The sequence below is a fragment of the Mirounga leonina genome, unplaced genomic scaffold (assembly GCF_011800145.1).
Source record: "Mirounga leonina isolate KUSES-001 unplaced genomic scaffold, KU_Mleo_1.0 Mir_101595, whole genome shotgun sequence".
Classification (NCBI taxonomy): domain Eukaryota; kingdom Metazoa; phylum Chordata; class Mammalia; order Carnivora; family Phocidae; genus Mirounga; species Mirounga leonina.
Window position 1 is genome coordinate 12,770,565 of NW_023270158.1, and position 22,441 is coordinate 12,793,005.

The 22,441-nt window shown below is 38.4% G+C and overlaps 1 protein-coding gene across 1 annotated transcript; it reads left to right on the forward strand.

Annotated features, from left to right (window-relative positions):
• The first annotated feature begins 12,281 nt into the window (after nucleotides 1-12,281).
• Nucleotides 12,282-14,063, forward strand: LOC118004089 (DDB1- and CUL4-associated factor 8-like). The gene has a single exon (XM_034995281.1). The coding sequence runs from the start codon at nucleotides 12,282-12,284 to the stop codon at nucleotides 14,061-14,063; it is 1,782 nt and encodes a 593-aa protein (XP_034851172.1).
• The last annotated feature ends 8,378 nt before the right edge of the window (nucleotides 14,064-22,441 follow it).

The following is a 22,441-nucleotide window of genomic DNA, read 5'->3' on the forward strand; positions in this document are numbered from 1 at the left end:
TTTTTCTCTGACTCTGACCCTCCTGCCTCTCTTTTATAAGGATCCTCAGGACCACATTGGGCCTATCTGGATAATCCAGGATAATCTCCCCATCTCAAAATCCTGAATTTAATCACATCCACAAATTCCCTTTTGTCATGTAAATTAGTAAATTCACAGGTTTTGGGGGAGGGGTATTATTCTGCCTACCACAATTCCCCTGTTCCTATGAAGAGGGAACTCATCACTCAGAACAGTCATGTTCCATGGTTATGCACTTATGACATTTGTGTTGAATAACAGTGCACTGTCTCCCCACAGTTCAAGGTTATTTAATAAGCCTTGAACAATCTCATCTTCAAATGATTTTTATTACTGTCCTTATACATAAATCATCAGCCTGATGAAAATGTGTCTGTTCTGTTCTAAAAGAAACAAGCTTTGTGTATTCTCAATCCTGAAGCTTTCTAACCTTTGCCAGGAGGACTCTTCCTCTTCCTCTTGCCAGTTGTTTAGTCTCTGCTCTTCAACTCTTGTTTCCCCAGCCGCCCAAACCTTTGGGACCCTTCTCTATTCTGGACCTCTTTGATTATAACTGTCTTTACAGCTCACTTGGTAATGAACACATGCTATTTGAGCGACTTCCCCTTGGAATGTAAGAGGCATAACTAAAATGAGTGACAATATGTACTAATTGCTTTAAACAAACTCACTAAATCTTTTGTTTCAAAAGAGCACTACCTTTCAAAGTAGTCACTGTGGAAAGTGATGTATTTATTCCAAAGAATATGATATTACACTATATTTGCAGTCTCATTTTTGACACTGACTTTAGGGGTTATTTAGAAGCCATATAAGAAAATCTCCTATGATGCTTCACAGCTTTAGCTTGTATTTGACTAAAATTGGCCATAGAAATCATGTACATTCTAGCCCTCTCATGTGTGTTTTTGAAAACTGAATGGAAGCAACCAACTACTACCACTCACCTCTTTCCCTGTAAAGAGGATTCACTTATTTTTTTTCTTGTTTTTGATGTAATGTTCAACAATTCATTAGTTGTGTATAAGTTATTTTTAAAGTACTTTATAACCCCAATGTCCATAGCAGGAATGTCCACAATAGCCGAATTGTGGAAGGAGCCAAGATGCCCTTCAACAGATGAATGGATAAAGAAGATGTGGTTCATATATACAGTGGAATATTACTCAGCCATCATAAAGGAGGAATACTCAACTTTTACATCAACATGGATGGGATTGGAGGAGATTATGTTAAGTGAAATAAGTCAAGCAGAGAAAGTCAATTATCATATGGTTTCACTCATATATGGAACATAAGGAATAGCACAGAGGACCACAGGGGAAGAGAGGGAAAACTGAATGGGAAGAAATCAGAGAGGGAGACAAACCATGAGAGATTCTGGACTCTGGGAAACAAACTGAGGGTTACAGAAGAGAGGGAGGTGGGAGGATGGGGTAACTGAGTGATGGGTATTAAGGAGAGCACGTGTGGTGATGAGCACTGGGTGTTATATGCAACTAATGAATCTTGAACACTACATCACAAGCTAATGATGTACTATATGTTGGCTAATTGAACATAATAAGAAAAATAAAAATAAATAAAGTACTTTATAACCACCATCTTCCCCAACCCACTGCAACAACATTCTCCAGTAAAAGCTGGACTAGAAAACATGGTTAATGTCAGAGGCTAAAGTGGGGACCACCTAATTCACCCCAAATCTAAATCTTGAAATTCAATATTCATGGAAAGTGGGTTGGTTGTGTGTGTGGGGGACAACAGAAAGAAGAAACAAACCATATAAACAGAGAGTTGATGTGAACTGCCCAGCAGTGAGTCTATGTACCCCAACAGTACATAGAAACTGATGCCAGGTCCAACAAATGTACAGATTCAGTGGTGAAAGACAACACCAACAAGAAGGATGGCCAGCACTTCTACAAAAAGCAGGCCCTGATCACTGTCCAAGCCTACTTACTGCATGTTGACAAGAAGCCCAAGAGTACTCACCATGTTTGAGCATTAAGGCAAAAGCATGGGCAAGAAAGCAAGAGGGTATGTCACACATGAGCAGTGACTCTGCCCAACAGTAAAATGTGGCCTGCCATCTATTTCAGAGACTTAAGTATACATTAGGAGGAAAGACTACTCCCAGTAATATATATTTAATAAAATACACCTTTGGTTACTTTTAAATCTAAAGTGCATAATTCTCTATCGTGGTGGATGGTAAAAATTCCATTAGATTATATCAGACTCTTTTCGTATTTTAGTTTTATAGCTTTATTTCACACATTATCATGAATATCTATCTTACATACTCTTAGAAATAATGTTCTGTTATTCAATTAAATTATATAAATATCTTTAGTGAGATGTATGAATATTCAGTTTTCTATGTTCATTATGTGCTTTATTAAATGCATAATCAATAATTGATGAAAATCAAAGATAATTTAGTTTTCAAAATTATATTTTTACTTTCCTGAATGGTACAATTTCTATAACTCACTGAATTATGCAACCGATAGAAATGTATGGTATATATCAAGAGCTCGAACTTAACACAAACACAAATTGTTTTTAATTTGAAGCAAAGAAAATAATTAGAGTTGGGGGGCCATATCCAGCTTTTAAGACAGGTAGTAGTCATTCGTTCTTTGGAGATATTGATACATTTTTGGCGTAAATGAAAGAAAGACAAATAGACTATAATGAAATGACTGCTATTTTCTATCTATGCAGATGCTTCTCTTTCTAACTTTAAAATTATTCACATCCTCCTGGGACAGGGCAATAATTATGCTGACAGAGTAGGTTGGAAACAAAATGTAAAGACAGAATAATACTAAATAGAAAAGTACTAGATAAAATAGCAACTCTGGCCAGATGGAAACATGAGCGGCAATAAAAGATATGAGAACTGAGTCCCTTTAGTGTTTAAAGTATTCTTTCTGTCTGTGGGGGCTATTCTCTTGAAAACATGAAGCCTGATTATTTTGTTACCTTCTGAACTCATTTTAAGTTGTTCACAACATATTCTTTGTATGTTTCTTTATTCTCAATCACATCATGTCTATGTAATGAATTTTGAATTACAAAAATGCATGCATGCTGATAAGCATACTTCTGAATGTGTCATCAACCCTAGTTGGGGCTTTGAAAGTAGGAGGATGTGACAGGAGAGTTGGTCAGTTTCTGTAAGTCAAAGGCTATGTCTCCTATTTTCTACCACACATTCATATTAAGAGTGGGGTCTGCAGATTCCTTTAGAGGTGTGGAAGTAATTCAACTTTTCACATTATGGATGGAATTTAGAAGTAGTGAATCTGAAAACAAGCCACTGTGCAACAGCCAAATTAATCGCACTTGGCTGGCGGTTAATTGGCATCCACTAAAAGAACCATAAATTTAGGACAGCAAAAATCTACAAATTCTAATTAATTATTTAAAGTACTAAGACATTAAAAATAAACACTAAAACATCAAAAGTATTAAAAACAAATACTAAAATATTTAAGCATTGATAACAAATATTAGAATATACTGTGATCTCAGCTTAGTTAGATAAGACACTATGTAACTTTAAAACTGCCTAAGGCCCTAGGAGAGGCTCAAATCCCACAAGCATCTGAAATTTATCATATTCAAAATGAAACCAGAGAGCACCCCTTCAAACCTCACCCCATTCTATCTCTCCTATTGACCCTGAATCACAGTCACATAAGGTAGATGACCAAAGTAATGGTGTTCCTTATCTTCTCTCACAGTCTTTGTCCAGTAAGTAGGTCAAAGCATTTTCAGTCAGTTGACAGTGAATTCAGTACATCTCTTGAATCTACTCTGTTTTGCCACTGCCATTAAGTTCAAGACTAGATCATCATTTATCTGCAATGTACTGATAACCATTTAGTTACTTCTTTCACTTATTTTCAACAAATCTTCACTGGGTGCCTATTCTGTATACTCTGCCAAAAGCTGTACTTATAAAGAATCAAAAGCAGTACCTACTTTCACGTAACTTACTCTTGAGTAGAGGAAACTAGACACTTAAAAAAAAATTAACACTGGTATTATGTATCTGTTTGCAAAACAGTCCTTCCAGAGAGAATGTGAGAAATTATTCAAATTTAGTTTCCAAACATTTAATCTTGCCTCCATCTAACTTATTTCCCACCCTGAGATTAATGATTAAAAAATGCAAATCCAATCCTTACTTAAATTATTTAAGTATCTATGCATCATCTACTAGATGGAATCTAACCTGTTCCCTGTAAGCCTTTATGAGAAAGTGGCAGTTGTCAAAGTGTGTTTGGGGACCCATGGTGGGGGGTGGTGTCTGTGAGACCCTTTTAGTAGGTCTGAATGGTCAAAATTATGTTCATAATACTCCTAAAATGTTATTTGCCTTTTTTGCCCTCATTCTCTCACAAATGTACAGTTGAGTTTTCCAAATACTGCATAACTTGTGATATTGCAACAGATTGCTTGAAGAAGCAGAAAGGAGAACCCAGATGTTTTCTATGAAACCAGACAATAAAAAAAATATGTGATATTGTAAAACAATGCCAATTGTCGCATTAAATTTGTTTTGCTTGGGAAAAATTGATTATCTTTTATAAAAATATATTATTTATGTTAGCATGTAATGAGTGTATTCTTGTTTTAGTTACTTAAATATTTCTGAGCTTTAATTTCTAATATGGCAAAATCAGTACATGTAAATCACATACATACAAGTATTTTGGGATTCTCAATAATTTTTTTTTTAATATTTTATTTATTTGACGAGAGACACAGCGAGAGTGGGAACACAAGCAGGGGGAGTGGGAGAGGGAGAAGCAGGCCCCCTGCCAAGCAGGGAGCCCGATGTGGGGCTCGATCCCGGGACGCTGGGATCATGACCTGAGCCGAAGGCAGATGTTTAACGACTGAGCCACCCAGGCGCCCCGGGATTCTCAATAATTTTTAAGAATGCAAAGAGGTCCTGAGGCCAAAAGGTTTGAGAAATGCTGCAATAAAGCATTCCAAGTTATAGGATGGCCTTGTCTCATACTGTTGTTCACACTTGGTGCTCCAATCATACCAAGACTTTCCATTTTCCAGAATCTATCATGCTGTCTCCTCCCTCCCATCACAGACCATGTATTAATCTTCAACTGCTTCCCATGGCTTCCCACCTTGCAGCATCCCACACAGAAAAGGGACTGAGGCAGAATGAGGATGACACAGGGGTGTGGGCATGCATACACAAGGGCCCAGAAGAAAATTCATGTTAGGTGGCAGTGCTGTTCTATTGCTCTTCCTTCAGTGTTATGCTCAAATATCTTTCCTGGAAGCCCATCGAAGTCCTAAGTCTACCTCAAAACGGCCTCTCCTGTCACTCTACTTTCAAGGGATCCTCTGTTAATAATTTCATTAGCATACATTTTGCTATCTTAATTATTTGTTTATAATGGAAATTGTTCCAGAATATAGAGATTTTTTTCCTTTTTTATTCCAAAGGGCATCTTGAGTTCTGGACTTCCTAAACATTTGAATAGGTATTTCTAAAATCTAGGAAGCACATACAAATATAAGTTTTGCCAATACCTTATAAAATCTTCACAGAAACATTTCTATTAATCTTAGTATTCACTTCACTTCATGATACTGGTTTACAAGTCTGTCCCTCAATGGGATGTTATTTCTATGAGCATAGAAAACAAGACAAGCCCATTACATGAGGGAGGTAATATAACATTTTAGAAATGATTCTCTCTTGAATCCCCAAACCCACTGAGGTAATCAGATAAAGTCTCCTCTTCAACTGCCACTTTCAGAATTATATTGATTCTGCCATATTGCTGGTCTGTAAGAGTAGTTACAGCAATGTCCTGGGATATTCAAATGGCTCTGGAAGGTTTCTTCTAAAAAATATTTCTCCTAGAGTAGGAAGTCCTCTTAGATTTAGGAAATAGCTTCTGGGAAAATTAAGCTTACTAGACAGCCACGTCTTAGAGTGAGTTAATCTTTTAATCAAATTGCTTTTACTTTAATAGCTTGGTACAGATTACAGTGCTCTGGGTTATCCTGTCCTCTTAAGCTTCATATATACTTAAAGGCTATAAGGCAGTGAAGCAAAAGTGAACTCTAGTCGACTCCACTGCGGCCTCCAATCTGCTCACCCTATCAAATTTGCCCTCTTCATCTTCCCAGTCTTGTCCTTAATTCCCTTTTTTAAAATAGTTAAATTCTGCAGTTCATTATAATAATTTCACTATGTAGAATCTAACCTCCTTTGCCCCCTCCCAACTTTCCATTATCCTCAACTAGCAAAAGAATTCAGAATTTAGTTTGAATCCAAGTATTTGTCTACTCTACTCCTGTTGAGTGTTTGAAATAGAGAAAAACAAATAACCATGCTGTCTCTTTTTTTCCTTTTATGGTATAAAACCACAAGTGAACCCTCTCTGTTTATAGGCAACAATTCTCCATTCCCCTGCTGGACATCCTCTTGTTTCTGAGTTGACTATTCAATACCTTCTTCTGCCTCGAAGATCCACACAGCTTTAATCTTCTTCATTCTTAGAAAGAAACCCTTCTTTCTTTATTCATTGGGAGAACAGAAGCAATTAGAAGAAAATATGTACATTCTTCCACCACCAAATCTAACAACCTACTTGCCTCTGTGCTACATATTTTGTCTCCCCTTCTGTTACAATTCCTCTACCTGTACATTAAATCCTATTCTTTCTCTCCTATTCAAGACTTTCCTCCTGAAAATTCTTCTATCTCCCCTGCATTAGCAGTTTTCACCCATACTACTAAATCACTGTTAGTAGTATATAACATTCTGTGATAACTAAGGTTTAAAAAAATTCCCTTGACTCATTCCCCATTGGAGCTCCAATTCTTTTCTCCGCCATGCAATAAAACCCCTATAAGAGCTATCTTTACCCACTGTCTTCACTTCTTCCTTCTACTCTCTCTCCTCAGACTTCCCTGGGCAAGCACTTGTTCTCACAAGTGCTATAAAACAGTTCTAACAAGTCACTTGTCACCACCCTGTTACCAAATCCAGTGGTCAGTTCTCAGCCCTAATCATAACTTCTCACAGTTGATCACTCCTCCCCTTGTGAAACAGTTTCTACACTTTCTTCATATTCTCATGTTTTTCTACTGGATAACTGGCCACTCCTTTGGCTCCATATAGTTAGATTCTCTTTTTCTTCCTAAAATAAATACAGTGCCCAACCCTCATATCTTTGCTCTTTTCACTGTCTACTCACTCCCCAGGTGATTTCCTTTATTCCCAATGACTAATGATTTCCAAATTTATTTCTATATTTATAATCTTTCCTATAAACTTCAGACATCTGTATCCAATTATCACTAAATTTTTCTTTTGTCTCAATGTTTAGTGCGTATTTTTATACTTGACATAAATAAAACAAAACTCTTGATTCTTCCATTCCCATCTCTCTAGCCCTTATTTCAGTAAATTTCACCACCATTCACTTACTGTTTCTTGTAAACACATGGGAGTTATCACTGATTCTTTTTTTAAAGATTTTATTTATTTATCAGAGAGAGAGAGAGAGCAAGCTCGAGCAGGAGGGAGGAGGCAAAGGGAGAGGGAGAAACACACTCCCCCCTGAGCAGGGAGCCGACCAACCAACCAGGGCTCCATCCTCAAACCCTGAGATCATGACCTGAGTCAAAGGCAGATGCTTAACCAACTGAGCCACCCAGCTGCCCCTAAATGAGATTATTTTCTTAATTTCCTTTTTAATAGTTAATTGTTAGTTACCCTGATAGCAAATCCAGACAAATACACTAGAAGAAAACTAGGCCAATATTCTTATTCTTAATGAAGATAGATGCAAATATCTTCTATAGAAAACTAGCAAACAAAATTTCATAGCACATTAAAAGGATCATACACCATGACCATCTGGGATTTATCCCTGGAGTGCAAGAATGATTCAACATAAAGAGATCAATGTGACATACCATATTAACAGAATGAAGAGTAAAAACCACATGATCATCATAATAGATGCAAAAAAAAAAAACCACTTGATAAAACTCAGTACCTTTTCATGATAAAAACTCTTAACAAACTAGGTATAGAAGAAATTGGCTTCAACATAATAAAGGCCATATATAAAAGGCTCACAGGTAACATCATACTCAATGGTGAAAAATTAAAAGATTTTCCTCTAATATCAGGAAAAAGACAAGGATGCATGCTTTAGACACTTCTATTCAGCATAGGACTGGAACGATTAGAGAAATTAAGGCAAGAAAAAAAGAAATAAAGGGCATCCAAATTGGATAGGAAGTAAAATTATCTGTTTGTAAATGACATGATCTAATATATGGAAAATTCTAAAGACTCCACACATACTTTCTCTGTCTCTTTCTGTCTCTGTCTCTCTCTCTCTCACACACACACATACATTGTTAAAATGAATACATTCAGTGAAGTTACAGGATACAAAATCCTACCTTCTCCACATGACTTGGTGGGAAGTATCAGTACGTGAGCAGAAGGAGAAGAATAAACTTGGAGAATTTGTTTCCCTGGCTCCCTCCTTATGGGTTCACTGAGGGAAGGCTAATGATAGCTCCTGTCAGGTCACACTCTCCACACCACCCTCTCTGTTTTAGGTTTTTGATAACTGCTCTCTCCCCTCCCCACCTTTAGGCCTAGGAGTATAATATCCTCCTGCTCATAATAGCCCTGAGGTCCTGATCTTTCCCTTGTGATTTCCCTACAGGCTTCTCCCACCTTTGTAAAAAGCCCACTTATTTAACTGCTTCAGATGGTCCAAATGATATGTGTTTCTTGCCAGTAGCCAGACTATTCTATCTCATACTCAGATTCGACTCATCAGTAAATGCTATAATTTCCACTTCCAATGTATATTCCAAAGCATATTCCAAAGCTAACTAATTTTCACCACCTGCACTATCCTCACCTTAGTTTAAGCCACCTTAATTTCTCACCTACATTATAGCAACTGTTGAATACTTCTGCTTTCCCCACTCCATTCTATTCTCACAGCAGCCAGTACCATATTTTTTTAAAAGATTTTATTTTTTTTATTTATTCATTTGAGAGAGCGAGAATGAGAGAGAGAGAGAGAGAGCACATGAGCGGGGGAGGGTCAGAGGGAGAAGCAGACTCCCCGCTGAGCAGGGAGCCCGACGCGGGACTCGATCCCGGGACTCCAGGATCACGACCTGAGCCGAAGGCAGTCGCCCAACCAACTGAGCCACCCAGGTGCCCGCCAGTACCGTATTTTTAAAAAGTAAGTAAGAGGGGGCGTCTGGGTGGCTCAGTCGGTTAAGCGTCTGCCTTCAGCTCAGGTCATGATCTCAGGGTCCTGAGATGGAGCTCCACATCAGGCTCCCTGCTCAGCGGGGAGTCTGCTTCTCCCTCTCCCTCTGCCTGTCACCCCCCGACCCCGCTTGTGTACTCTCTCTCTCTGAAATAAATAAAATCTTTAAAAATATATAAAAAGTAAGATAATGCCATTACCCTGCTCACAAGCATCTAAAGGCTTTCCAGTACACATAGAATGAAATAAACATTAAAATTCCTTATGATGTTCAAAAAGGCTCTTCAGTTGGCCTTTGATTCTTCCAGTCCCATTGCTGACACTCTCCCTAATGTGTACTTATATTGCTTCAGTCACAGTGGCCTCCTCAAAGTTCCGTGAACATTCATATTGTGATAGTATTTTATTTTTTATGCTACTATTTTAAACATTTGCACTCAAATGTCATTCTGTAGAGAATGTTGTTATCTTAGATATTTGCAATGCTCCATTTCTCTTTGCATTCAGCCCTCTACTTAAATGTCATCCTGTAAAAAGACTTTCCCTGAATGCACTATCTAAAATAACAGCATGCAGTCTGTATCTACTTACACACCTTTATTTCTCTCCATAATATTCATCACTGCCTCATATGATGTATTGACTTGTCTACTATCACTTTTTTCTGCTATATTATATACTCCATGAGTGAAGGAATTACCACTCTTATTCACCACCTGTAATATCAGGACCTAGAACATTACATTGTGCATTGAAGCTCTAATAAATTTTTGGTGAATGAATGGGAATGGAAATAAACCAAACAGATCAATTAAATTAAAAGAAAACTTAAATGAAAAGCCAATTTATAGTTAAAATTTGCTTAATGAGCGTGTAGAAAAAAGGTCAGATTAATACAATAGCATCAGGTTAAAATGACCTGATTTAACCTCTAACACTGGAACTGTTCCATTGCATATGCCAGGCAATAAATAACAAAAAGAATAATAACATACCTATATTCAGAGCAAGCCATAAATACTACCAAGAATTTTTGAAGCTCCCTCTCTACCAGATTTTAACTTCCACCCCTCCTGTAAAGGTAATAATTACCCTGAAGTTTGAGTCAATTATTTCCTTGCCTTTTAAAATAGTTTTACTAGTATGAAAACTATAAGGATCTGCATAAAAATGAAATTATTGACTATTCTTTCACTTGTGTTTCCATTGATCATTCTGTTTTTAAGATTCATCCATGTTAATGTATTTAATTCATTAATCCTCACTTTTGTACATTATTCCATTATAGGAATATATGCTGATTTATTTATGCATGTTACTCTTGATGGGCTTTCAGGTGGTTTTCAAGTTGTTGTGCTGTTCTTTACAAATTGCTGTGAATATTCTTTTACGTGTCTTTCCATTACTACCACCTTGGAACCATTCTCTTTCTTTAGAAGACTTTATACTTCTATGTTTAATCAATTTTGCATTGATCTTGCAATTGCTCTGAGGGAAATCTTGTTTTCCTCATTCCGGCATTCTTAGTGGTTTACTGTAGCCCTTTGAAAATTTACTGACATACCTTAGATAATTCACTTGGAGAAGCTCTGAACTTAACACAGCAGTGCCAATTAACTGTCTCTGAAAAGCTGTTTTCTCTTCCTAAAAGGCCCCCCAAGAAGCCTCTGAAATATTCTGGGAAATATTTAAAATATTTTGATAGTTCTATGACATCACAAAATAAAATTTTCTTTCATTAAATCGTGTTGATGTTCCCTAAGTATCCTAAATTGAATTAACCGCAAATAAATACATAGAATCTCTGGTGGAAAAAGAAAAAGGTTGTGCTTCTATCTCAAATTGGTGAAGCAATTACTGATTTCAATGTCTACTTTAAACTGACTAGTTGATTTCAGCCTTGATTACACTGAGGGACTAAATTACTCTTCTAAGAAAGTCTGCCAGATATGGGGCGCCTGGGTGGCTCAGTTGGTTAAGCGACTGCCTTCGGCTCAGGTCATGATCCTGGAGTCCCTGGATCGAGTCCCGCATCGGGCTCCCTGCTCGGCAGGGAGCCTGCTTCTCCCTCTGCCCCTCCCCCCTCTCATGTGCTCTCTGTCTCTCTCATTCTCTGTCTCAAATAAATAAATAAAATCTTTAAAAAAAAAAAAAAAAGAAAGTCTGCCAGATGTAACAAATAAAAATACAGGACACACAGTTAAATTTGCATTGCAGATAAAAAAAAATGAGTATTTTTTGGTAGCTGTATGTCCATTGCAATATTTGGGATCTACTCATACTAAAAAGTATTTTTAAATCTAAAATGCAGTTAACTAGGCAATGTGTCTTTTATTGACGACATTTCTACCAATTAGAGCTGTCAAGGTTTCCCTAAAGTTGTTTGATTTGCTGAAGATATTTTTTGTACGTCATAAACTCACTAGCTTTGGGGACCTTAGCAATCCTTCATTGTGTGTGCCTATTTCTTCATTTCATACTGTACATCATGTTCAAGCAAAGCAATGTACATCACGTTCAAGCAAAGCACTGAGAGTCTTATGATAACAGTTCTGCCTAAAGAGTATCACTTTTGCTGATAGTTCTCTGAGAATATTTTCCCAAAGGGTAACGTGTTCCCATTTTCAAAAGAACAGAACGTACAGCCACTGACAAGTGTAAGATAGTTGCGGGGGTGGGGCTGAGGGCCTGGAAGAGGCTGAGCAGTCCTGAGATACCGCGAGATGCTAGTCGGGACAAAGTCTTCTGAACCTCACCAGCTCCCATACTTCCAACTGCTTCAGCCGGCTAATCCCCCTTCCGGCTTTGGCTTACCGCGTTAGCGTCTTGCCGCTAGGCCTAGCCAGTTTTCCCTGGTCTGTCCCCAGCCGGGCCGGGCCTCCTCCCTTCCTCCAACTTGTGGGGCTTTTTCCCACTCCAGACAGGCTACAGCAAGCGTCATTTAAGATGTCTGACAACGGGAGCGGCACAGATGGCCCACAAGACTTGGGAAGAAGCAGCCTGCCTAAGAGGCCTGAGGAGCAGTCTGAAGTGGATGCCGGGAGAGAGACATCTTCAGATACTGAACTGAGCTTGAATTTGACCAGAGATGGTGGCGTCCTCAGCCAGGCCAGCCCAGAAGGTCAAGGCACAGACGCAGAAAGTTCAGCCGAAAACACCAACTTTGAAAGCACGGAAGACTCGGACGGGTTCATCTGTGAGGAAAACCTATTCCCTTACCGCTCAGCAGAAGAGGAGGAGCTAGGAGCGGAAGAGGAGAGAGGAGCGGCCGCAGAACAGCCTCAGGTACGGTGCGATGAAGCTAACCGTGATCAGTATTTATCAGATGAGGATCGGGCCCTGGAGGACTGGGTGTCCTCCGAAACATCTACCCTGCCCCGCCCTCGCTGGCAAGTCCTTTCCGCTCTTCGAGAGCGGCAGCTGGGTTCCAGTGCCCGCTTTGTATATGAGGCCTGTGGGGCCAGAGTCTTTGTGCAGCGTTTCCACCTGCTCTATGAGCTTGAAGGCCATCATGGTTGCGTCAATACTGTGCACTTTAACCAGCGTGGCACCTGGCTGGCCAGTAGCAGTGATGACCTTAGAGTGATAGTGTGGGACTGGGCGCGTCGGCAGCCAGTACTGCAGTTTGCGAGTGGCCACAAAAATAATGTCTTCCAAGCCAAGTTCCTTCCCAATTGTGGTGATTCCACCATGGCCATGTGTGCCCGTGATGGGCAGGTACGCATAGCAGAGCTCTCTGCTCTACCACACTGTAAGAATACTAAGCGTGTGGCCCAGCACAGGGGAGCCTCCCATAAGTTGGCTCTGGAGCCAGACTCCCCTTTTAAGTTCCTAACTTCAGGTGAAGATGCAGTTGTTTTCGCCATTGACCTCAGACAAGGCCAGCCAGCTTCCAGAGTGGTGGTAACCAAAGAGAGGGAGAAGAAAGTGGGGCTGTATACAATCCATGTGAATCCTGCCAGTACTTACCAGTTTGCGGTGGGCGGAAGAGATCAGTTTGTAAGAATTTATGACCAAAGGAAAATTAATGAGAATGAGAATAATGGGGTACTCAAGAAATTCTGTCCTCATCACCTAGTCAACTGTGATTCCAAAGCAAACATCACCTGCCTTGTGTACAGCCACGATGGCACAGAGCTCCTGGCCAGTTATAATGATGAAGATATTTATCTCTTCAACTCCTTTGATGGAGATGGAGCCCAGTATGTTAAGAGATACAAGGGGCACAGAAATAATGCCACAATCAAAGGTGTCAATTTCTATGGCCCCAGAAGTGAGTTTGTGGTGAGCGGCAGTGATTGTGGGCACATCTTCCTCTGGGAAAAATCATCCCGCCAGATCGTTCAGTTCATGGAGGGAGACAAGGGAGGCACCATAAACTGTCTTGAGCCCCATCCTTACCTACCTGTGCTGGCGACCAGTGGCCTAGATCATGATGCCAAGATCTGGGCACCCACAGCTAAAGCAACCACTGAGCTGAGCGGGTTAAAGAATATGATTAAGAGAAACAAGCGAGAACGGGATGAAGATCGCATACACCACACTGACCTGTTTGACAGCCACATGCTTTGGTTCCTCATGCGTCACCTGACACAGAGAGGTCATCACCAGCACTGGGGAGCTCCTGGAGTTGGAGTCATGGATGCAGAGTCGGATGCTTCTTCCAGTACCTCCAGTTCATCTGAGGAGGAAGAGAACCAAGACCGTGTGCGGTGCTTTCCGTCCTGAAGGCCTCATGCCTGCTCCAGCTAGATGTCACCTCAGTAGGCTGGACTTGAACATTCAGTTTAACAATAAATTTGTTTTTGTTTTCTATCTATTTTCTACCATAAAAACCATCTTTTCCATCTCTTTACTCTCCCTTCTTTACATTCTTCCTCTCCCATTCCTTTCCTCTCACTTGGTTTCTTTATTCCTCTCTCTTTACCCATTATATCTCTGTGTAAGAAAATATGTAAGGTTTTTTGTTTTTTATTTTTGCCTCTTTTCATTTGTTTTCTTATGGCTCAGCTCTTATAGCTGACTTCTACAAGTTATGGTGAAAAAAGTAATAGCCTTATTGAATCTATCTTCTCATTTCTGACACCCTGAAAGCTACGACCTTTTTTCTTTCATCTCTAGCAGTTTAAGGTTAATTTCTTCAGTTGACTTGAAAATTTCAGAAATGTGTTTATTCTTTAAAAGTAAAGTAAAATAAAGCAAACCATGGTCTTGTTCCTTTAATGCGGACACTTGGCCACACACACACACACCAAAGTAAAATAAAGCAAATCATGGTCTTGTTCCTTTAACGCAGACACTTGGCCATACACACACACACACCCATGCGCATACACACACAGACTCTCTTTCACTCTCTCTCACAGAAAAGGAAAAGAGGAGAAAGGGTGCATAAATTCCTAACAAGATAATTCATGCTTCTGGAATAATTAGGGATTGTTGACACTTTCTCAATCCCTGTGTTAATATTGATTAATTTGAGCAGAGGCTGGTAAAAATTAAACTTCATCACATGACATTGTTTATTCTGCACTCTCAATTCTCTTGAAGTTTTATGGCAAGAGCTCCCACAGGATTGCCTTCCAGGAAGTCCTCTTGGGACAACCATCTCCTGTAAGATACCAGCCAGGAATATAAGAATGCCTAATATTTGAGAATATATATGTGAAATGACTTTAAGAATAACTTAATGTTGCAATAAAGAGTTGTTTATCCTTACAGATAACTGATACCATTGGAAGAAAATTTCCATTAGACATCCATGCATTGCTAAAAATTCTCTTCACTTGCTTATAAGAGGTTAAATAGCTTTTTTAAAATACCTTGTTTTAAGCCTTATTTAATGTAAATTTTGCATGCCGGATGTTCAATTAGTGTTCAATAAAAATAATACTCATTTTTGTTTTACATCTGTTACTTGTGTAAGTGAATGCAGAGGCCTTGCTTTACCCCCCAGACCCCTGCTTTCCTTTGATAATACTCCTTAAAATGGATATGATCTCTGGCCCCTTGAGAGCAAGTTGAGAAATTTACATAATGAAATTCGACTTTGGAATGGAAAATAACAACCAAATTTCCCGTTTACTGAGATTCAAAGTCAGGAACAACTGCCTGGGGGATCTGGGAGATTGGGGCAGCCCCTACCAAGGTTTGCTGTTAGGAAAGAACCTAAAGCCCCAAAAGAACCCAGTGAGTCTGAACTCTGTGGTTTAAAACAGGACATGAGAACAAAATTACAAACTAGCATCCCAAGTTTGGGGCAACCCTGCACAATTGGGTGAGATGTATCCTAGCAACATCAACAAAACATTAAAAAACACTTTTGGAATTTCTAGTGACACTGGGTGACAGAACAATGACAAGAGCAGATTATCCAGTTTTTTTTCTTTTTTTTTTTTAATTTTATTTATTTATTTGACAGAGAGCAGCAGAGGGAGAGGGAGAAGCAGACCCCTCTGAGCAGGGAGCCCCATGTGGGACTTGATCCCGGGACCATGACCCAAGCCAAAGGCAGATGCTTAACCGACAGAGCCACCCAGGCGCCCCAGTTTTTTTTTTTTTTTTTTTTTCACCTGCTGTTTGGAAGCAGTTCTGAGTGTGGGGGTGGTACTGTGAACTGAAACTTTCTTCAGAGTTTCCTGCATGGTTGATTTTTTTTTTTTTTTGAGATTCATTTCATTTTATTTTAGATAAAGAGGGAACAGGCGCATGGACACATGAGCAGGGGGTGGGGGGAGGGGCAGATAGAATCTCAAGTAGACTCCCCACTAAGCATGGAGCTTGCTGTGGGGTTCAGTCCCATGACCCCTGAGATCGTGACCTGAGCTGAAACCAAGAATCTGATGTTCAACTGACTGAGCCACCCAGGTGCCCCAGTTCTGAGATTTCTTGTGCTACATGAGACATTTGAGAGATTTGGAAGGCAAAGGTAAAGTAGTAGCTATATATTTTTTTAAAGATATTTTTTTTTTTAAAGATTTTGTTTACTTATTTGACAGAGAGAGACACAGTGAGAGCAGGAACACAAACAGGGGGAGTGGGAGAGGGAGAAGCAGGCTTCCTGTGGAGGAGGGAGCCCGATGCAGGGCTCGATCCCAGGACCCTGGGATCATGACCTGAGCCAAAGGCAGATATGTAACTGATGGAGCCACCCAGGCGTCCCAGTAGCTATATTTTTTTAATGCTCAGAAAGTAGAGGAAGGGGTACATTGTCACTGATCTGCTGGCTAACTTTACTGTGAAGCAGCTGGGCCTACAGCTATACCAGCTTCCCCTCATATCTCTCAGCATCACCAGTTCCATAAAAAAGAGAGACTACTTCTGCAGGGCACTTACTCATCAAAGTTGGAGGTTTGGAGGTAGTGAAAGAGCAACATAGGTTCCAGTCTGTCCTCGTAAGTTCCACCTACTCCTCATGGATTCCTATCTATCCTTGTTTCCCCCTATTTTACACCCATCTCTTCTTTCTGAATGCTGTCTGACTTTAGGCTCCAGCACCTGAAGTAGACAAAAACCTTATGAAGACTGCTTAACCAGCTTTCACAATTACATAATATGAGGTCTCTATTATATAAGTCACTTGTTATCTGTGTATCACCCTCCCCCCAGTGTTTCTGTTTCACTGTTTGAACTGTGATGAGTGCAAATACCCCCACCTGTTTTGGACTGAGTAAGTCTCTAGATTACTTAAACAATTTGCCATTTGGAGGAGTAAAAGTCCTCCCAAAGAGAGAGGTTGGATTTGAATAAGATAGATGATAGATAGATAGATGATAGATAGATAGATAGATAGATGATAGATAGATAAAAGGGACTCAAATAATTAATTTGAAAAATAAAGTTATGATTATAGGTGAAAGCCAAGCAGGTAAAGTCCCAGAAAATGGAAGTAATTGTTACAGTTTTAATTTATGCAAACATTGGTCCTATTGATGTATAGAAGAGAGCAATACAATATCACTACCAGCCTTCCATGAGATGGCAGGCAAAGCTAACAATTCTATCAAATAAGCAGGCAAAACTGCACCTTTAAATTTAAATTTTCAACACCAATTATTTTCATTCCAATATGGAATTTCTACAGGACAGTTCTGTGTAAGCCCTCATGGCCTTTATGCAGTATTATAATTGTCTCCTAATTATGCACAGAATTTAACTGCATAAAATTGTGACAGATGCCAAACTATACTTTTAAAAAGACATCTTCTGGCAGCCATTCCTTAAAAAGACAGGTGTGGAAAAGAATAGACATGAAAAAAATATAATGGAGCCTTATTGCTAAAAGGCAGGCCAAAAAATTTGGGTGAATTTTGTTAGTCCAACAGCAACCTTCAGCAGTGCTCATTCTACCATGTTGTGAGCCAAAAGCATAATGCATAAAGTTACAATAGACTGGATCTTAGCCATCCTGTGATCAACTTCTATGAACTTCACTATCTTAATTTATTTCTACTTCAGTCTCTTCAACAGTAAATTGAGAGGTTTAGATTTCTATATTTAGTTTTCAGAGCCTTCTGGAGCACTTAATATATATTCCTTTACTGCATAGTGCAAGTTCAGAGATGGATGTATGACAGTTCAGTTTCACAAGGAGCTTAGTACAGTAATGCCGTGTTCTAGGGAGAACTAGAGGTTTTTGAATGTTTTCATTGGGAAGGGGGGTAGACAGTTTCCTATCCTGCTGCTTTATTCAAAGTATAATGTTTATTTTCCTTCCTAGCTTTGGCAGCTTCTTTATCTCTAACTCTGTTATATAAGCAACCACCTATGGAAATTAGACACACATATGCTATCAAGTATAGTCAAGTGTAATTTCTCAATTTTTCTTCAGGAAAAAAAGTATATTAAAATGAAGTACAGGAAACTTAAGTTCAGAGAAGTTAACCTTCCAAAGTCATTGAGTTAAGAAGATACGGAGTAGGGACTCAAATAGAATTTACAACTAAATTAATCCAACTTAATAATGGTGCATAGTGTCATTGTTTTGGTGCATGGTGATTTGGTTTGGTTGACAACAGAAATTGAGAACCCACATCTCAAGATTCTTTCATGACATTTAAGAGTCTCCTTTTATCTCTTAAGATGGCCATGGTCTCACTTTGGACTTTTGTCAGCTATATGGTAGTTGTATTGGCAACTCAAACCCCTGAAATTAAATTGTAGGTCACTGAGGAAAACAAAACAACAACAATGATGAACCAAAGAAAAACAAAAACTAAAATACAAAATAGAAAAATAGTACATGCAGGAGTAGGGATAGTACTTCTAGCCTCTGCTACACATTGATCAGGACGACATTAGCTAAAAAGGTTGTTGCTCATGAATCTCTGTCTAGAATCAAATTCAAATCACAGCCAAGTATGCATGATTGGTTCTTTTGATTATTCTTTAAAAAGCTGTAACAACCCAGATATTCTAGAAACTCTCTTCCTCAACTGACAGGTATGACCAACACTGTGAAGGACTGAGACTCATGATAGGTAACCATAAGATCTTCAATCAAATGAAAAAGCCTCTTTTCTACAGTGAGTTGCTCTCTAAGTAAGAGACAGGATTTGGGCCTTAGGTGTTACGCTCTTAAGACTAATAAATGATAACTGATAGTCACCCTCATAAACATTTTTTTTAAAAGCTTGCATTATGAATTCTTGGTGAATAAAAGATACCTGTAATTTTTAAAAAAATGTCTTTAGAAATATGGAAATACACTTACTTTAACATCATCAGATAGCACCAAATATTTTTTGGGAAAGATTTTTTTTGCACATGCTTTCTCATAGTAGTTTCCTCTCCAAAAACATCTCTGTAGAATTTTAGGGTGATGGAACTACTCTGTATGGTACTGGACTGGTGGATATATGATTCAATGTATTTGTCAAAATTCATAGAATTGTACATCACAAAGAGTAAACTTTAACATATGCAAACTAAAAGAATTTCAACCAGAATGTCAGGAAATCTCAGAATGTAATACACACTATGACAAATGAATCTAACTCTATTACAAATTTATGACATAACCTCACTGAAGCAGGTGGGAGAAAAGAAGCTGGCTAAATAACTTTGTCAAAATTAAAGACAAAAAGAACCATACATAAAAACTGTACTCCAGCTGGCAAATTTGTTTCTCATGATGATTCAGATTAAGTAATAATTCTCAACCTACTTTACAGATATATCTCATGTTTAATAAGCAAGTACATGGATGGTGAGAACTAGGTTTCTTACTATCAGACAGGGCAATTATAGATAAGCAAGGAGGGAAGGCTAGATGAACTCTGTGGTACTGAATTCAAGTTGGGAGATACCAGTATGAATTCACAATTAGGTTACCATAATATATATACAGATGGATAAATGCTGAAATAATTACAGAAATGTATGTATACATGGGTTATTATACTGCTACATATTTCATAGCTCTCTCCACTGAAAGGCCTTGGGACCCTTGACAGCCCTGTAGTAAAGAGCACCACCAGCACCTGGCTCTTGATTTCTAAAACCATTTTACAATGAAAGGAACCAGAAATCCTTGGGGAAATGTCTGATTCCAATGCTAGGGCAGGGAATATACAAGATAACCCTGGAACATCCTGTAGTGCTGGACAGCAAGGAAGTGGGATGAGGGTATGTCAAAATTGCACAATAAATAATGGAGTTCCCAATGGCCAAAGCTAGAAGAGTTTGATTTAAAAAATAGTAATGTGGTATTACATTATGACCTAAAGTATAAGACAAATATTCATGAGTCCATCCTGATATAAAAAAATAAATAAATAATTTGGGGATAAGGGATAAATCTCCCTAAAGAATAATTCCAAATAGCATAAATAGAGGTGGAGTTTGATTTCCCTCCCTCTTCTAAGTATCTTGCATCCAAAAGAACAGATTATAAAAAAAGAAAAAGGAGTAACTTTATAGTAAATAAATCCTACAAACACCACTTAAACAAGTGATGCTAGCTAATATCACCAGTGATAAAGTCACATCAATATCATATGCCTCCAATATGATACAGGAAGGGCATTCACCTCCATGGTTGTTCTTCCCCAGAACCCATAGCTTCAGTCTAGCCATGAGGAAAATATCAGACAACCCCAAATTAAGGAACATTCTACAAAATACTTGGCCAGTACTCTTAAAAAATTTCAAGGTCACAGGAAACAAGAAAAGGCTGAGAAACCAGAGAAGTCTAAGGAGACTTGGTGACTAAATGCATTGTGGTATCCTAGATAGGATCCTGTAACAGAAAAAGGATATTAGTGGACAAAGTTGGGAAAATCTGAATAAAGTCTGCAGTTTACTTAATAGTCATAAACCAATGTTGGTTTCTTAGATTTAACAAATAGACTAAGGTAAGACGTTAACATTAGGGGAAACTGAGTGAGGGGTATGTGGGAACTCTCTGTATTAACTTTGGAACTCTTTTTTTCTATAAATCTAAAATTATTTCAAAATAATAAAAAAATTAAATATCAAAAAATCCATGGAAAATTATCTAACCTTAGTAGCCATAATAATTGTGGTAATGTTTATCATATCAGCAGAAATAATTCAGTTCCCTTAATTTTTGAAGTCTCTGCTTATTTTGTGATTCATGCTGATTAACTTTCATTACTTGTGACCTTTTGAAAATGTTCTTTCTTTCATCATTTCTCTATTTTTTTCAATGATATGCTTCTGGTAAGTTGCTACTAATAAAAGTGCAATAAAAAGTGTAAATTGAAATAAAGATGAAATTTTAAAGGACAACGTTTAGTAAATTCTTAAAAGAAAGAAATTTTCTTAAAGAGAGACATTTTACCAAACTCAGTTGTAAAGTACTTAGTATTTAGGAACTGCACAAAAATGCATGCATAGCTGAGTTCTTTAAACCACTGATAAATTAATAGGAAACTTATCTCTTCAGTAAGTAAAATTTTATGGACATCTTTAGAACAGAGGTGGAATGGAAGCCAGATTTGCATTGGTTGAAGGTATACAGGAGGAGAGCAAGTAAGATAGTGAGTATAGGCAAGTCTTTCCAGAACTTTTGCTATGAAGAGGAAAAGAAAAATGGAGTGATAGCTGGAATAAGATGTATATTTAAAGGATCATTGTTACACTTTATTTTTAAGATGAAGGATAGTAGAAAAATTTATATTGACAATAAAACATGAGAAAGAAATGAATGATGTGGGAAATTGTGGATTTCAAGCCCTGGAGGAGATGTTACCTAGAAACAAGTGGAGGAATGCCCTTTCCTAGAATCAGACCATATGGTATGAATTCGGTCAAAAAAATTGACAGGTTTGGGGGTAGGAAGGGGTGGGGGAGTCTGATGTTATTGCTTTGACTCTCTGCCCTATAAAATATGAGGTAAGGGGGGAGTCTGATGTTATTGCTTTGACTCTCTGCCCTATAAAATATGAGGTAAGGCCATCAGTTTAGACTCCTGAGGAGGGAATTTTGTAGTTCTGAAAAGAGAGAAGACAACTGAACTTAATTTTCTGAGAAAGGAGGGAAATAAACTTCCTAGGGAAATATAATTTTTTCAAGGAATTTAGAATTTTTTTTTAAAGATTTTATTTATTTATTTGACAGACAGAGACAGAGCGAGAGAGGGAATACAAGCAGGGGGAGTAGGAGAGGGAGAAGCAGGCTTCCCGCCGAGCAGGGAGCCCGATGCGGGGCTCGATCCCAGGACTCTGGGATCATGACCCGAGCCGAAGGCAGACGCTTAACGACTGAGCCAGCCACCCAGGCGCCCCGGAATTTAGAATTTTTGAATAAAAATATAACTAAAGAAATTTTCCTTGGCCATCACATTAACGGCATTTATTTGAAATTCAAATGTAGCTTGGAAGTACATAAAAAATGATGTGTGGCAAAACCTTACTCCACTGAAGACAAAGGAGGTGCCTCCATCTCATTTAGATAACAGGCATTATCATGGCATCCATGATTTCTGTGCAATGTCAAACTGACTTGATTTAAGATCCAAACTGAAATTTGTACTTTCCATCAAAATGCTTATAAAACTTTTTCTTGATTATACCAACATATGTACATAGAGTGCTTACAACTTCAGTGCCACATAAATCTAGGCACTTCCTAGAGTTATCAAG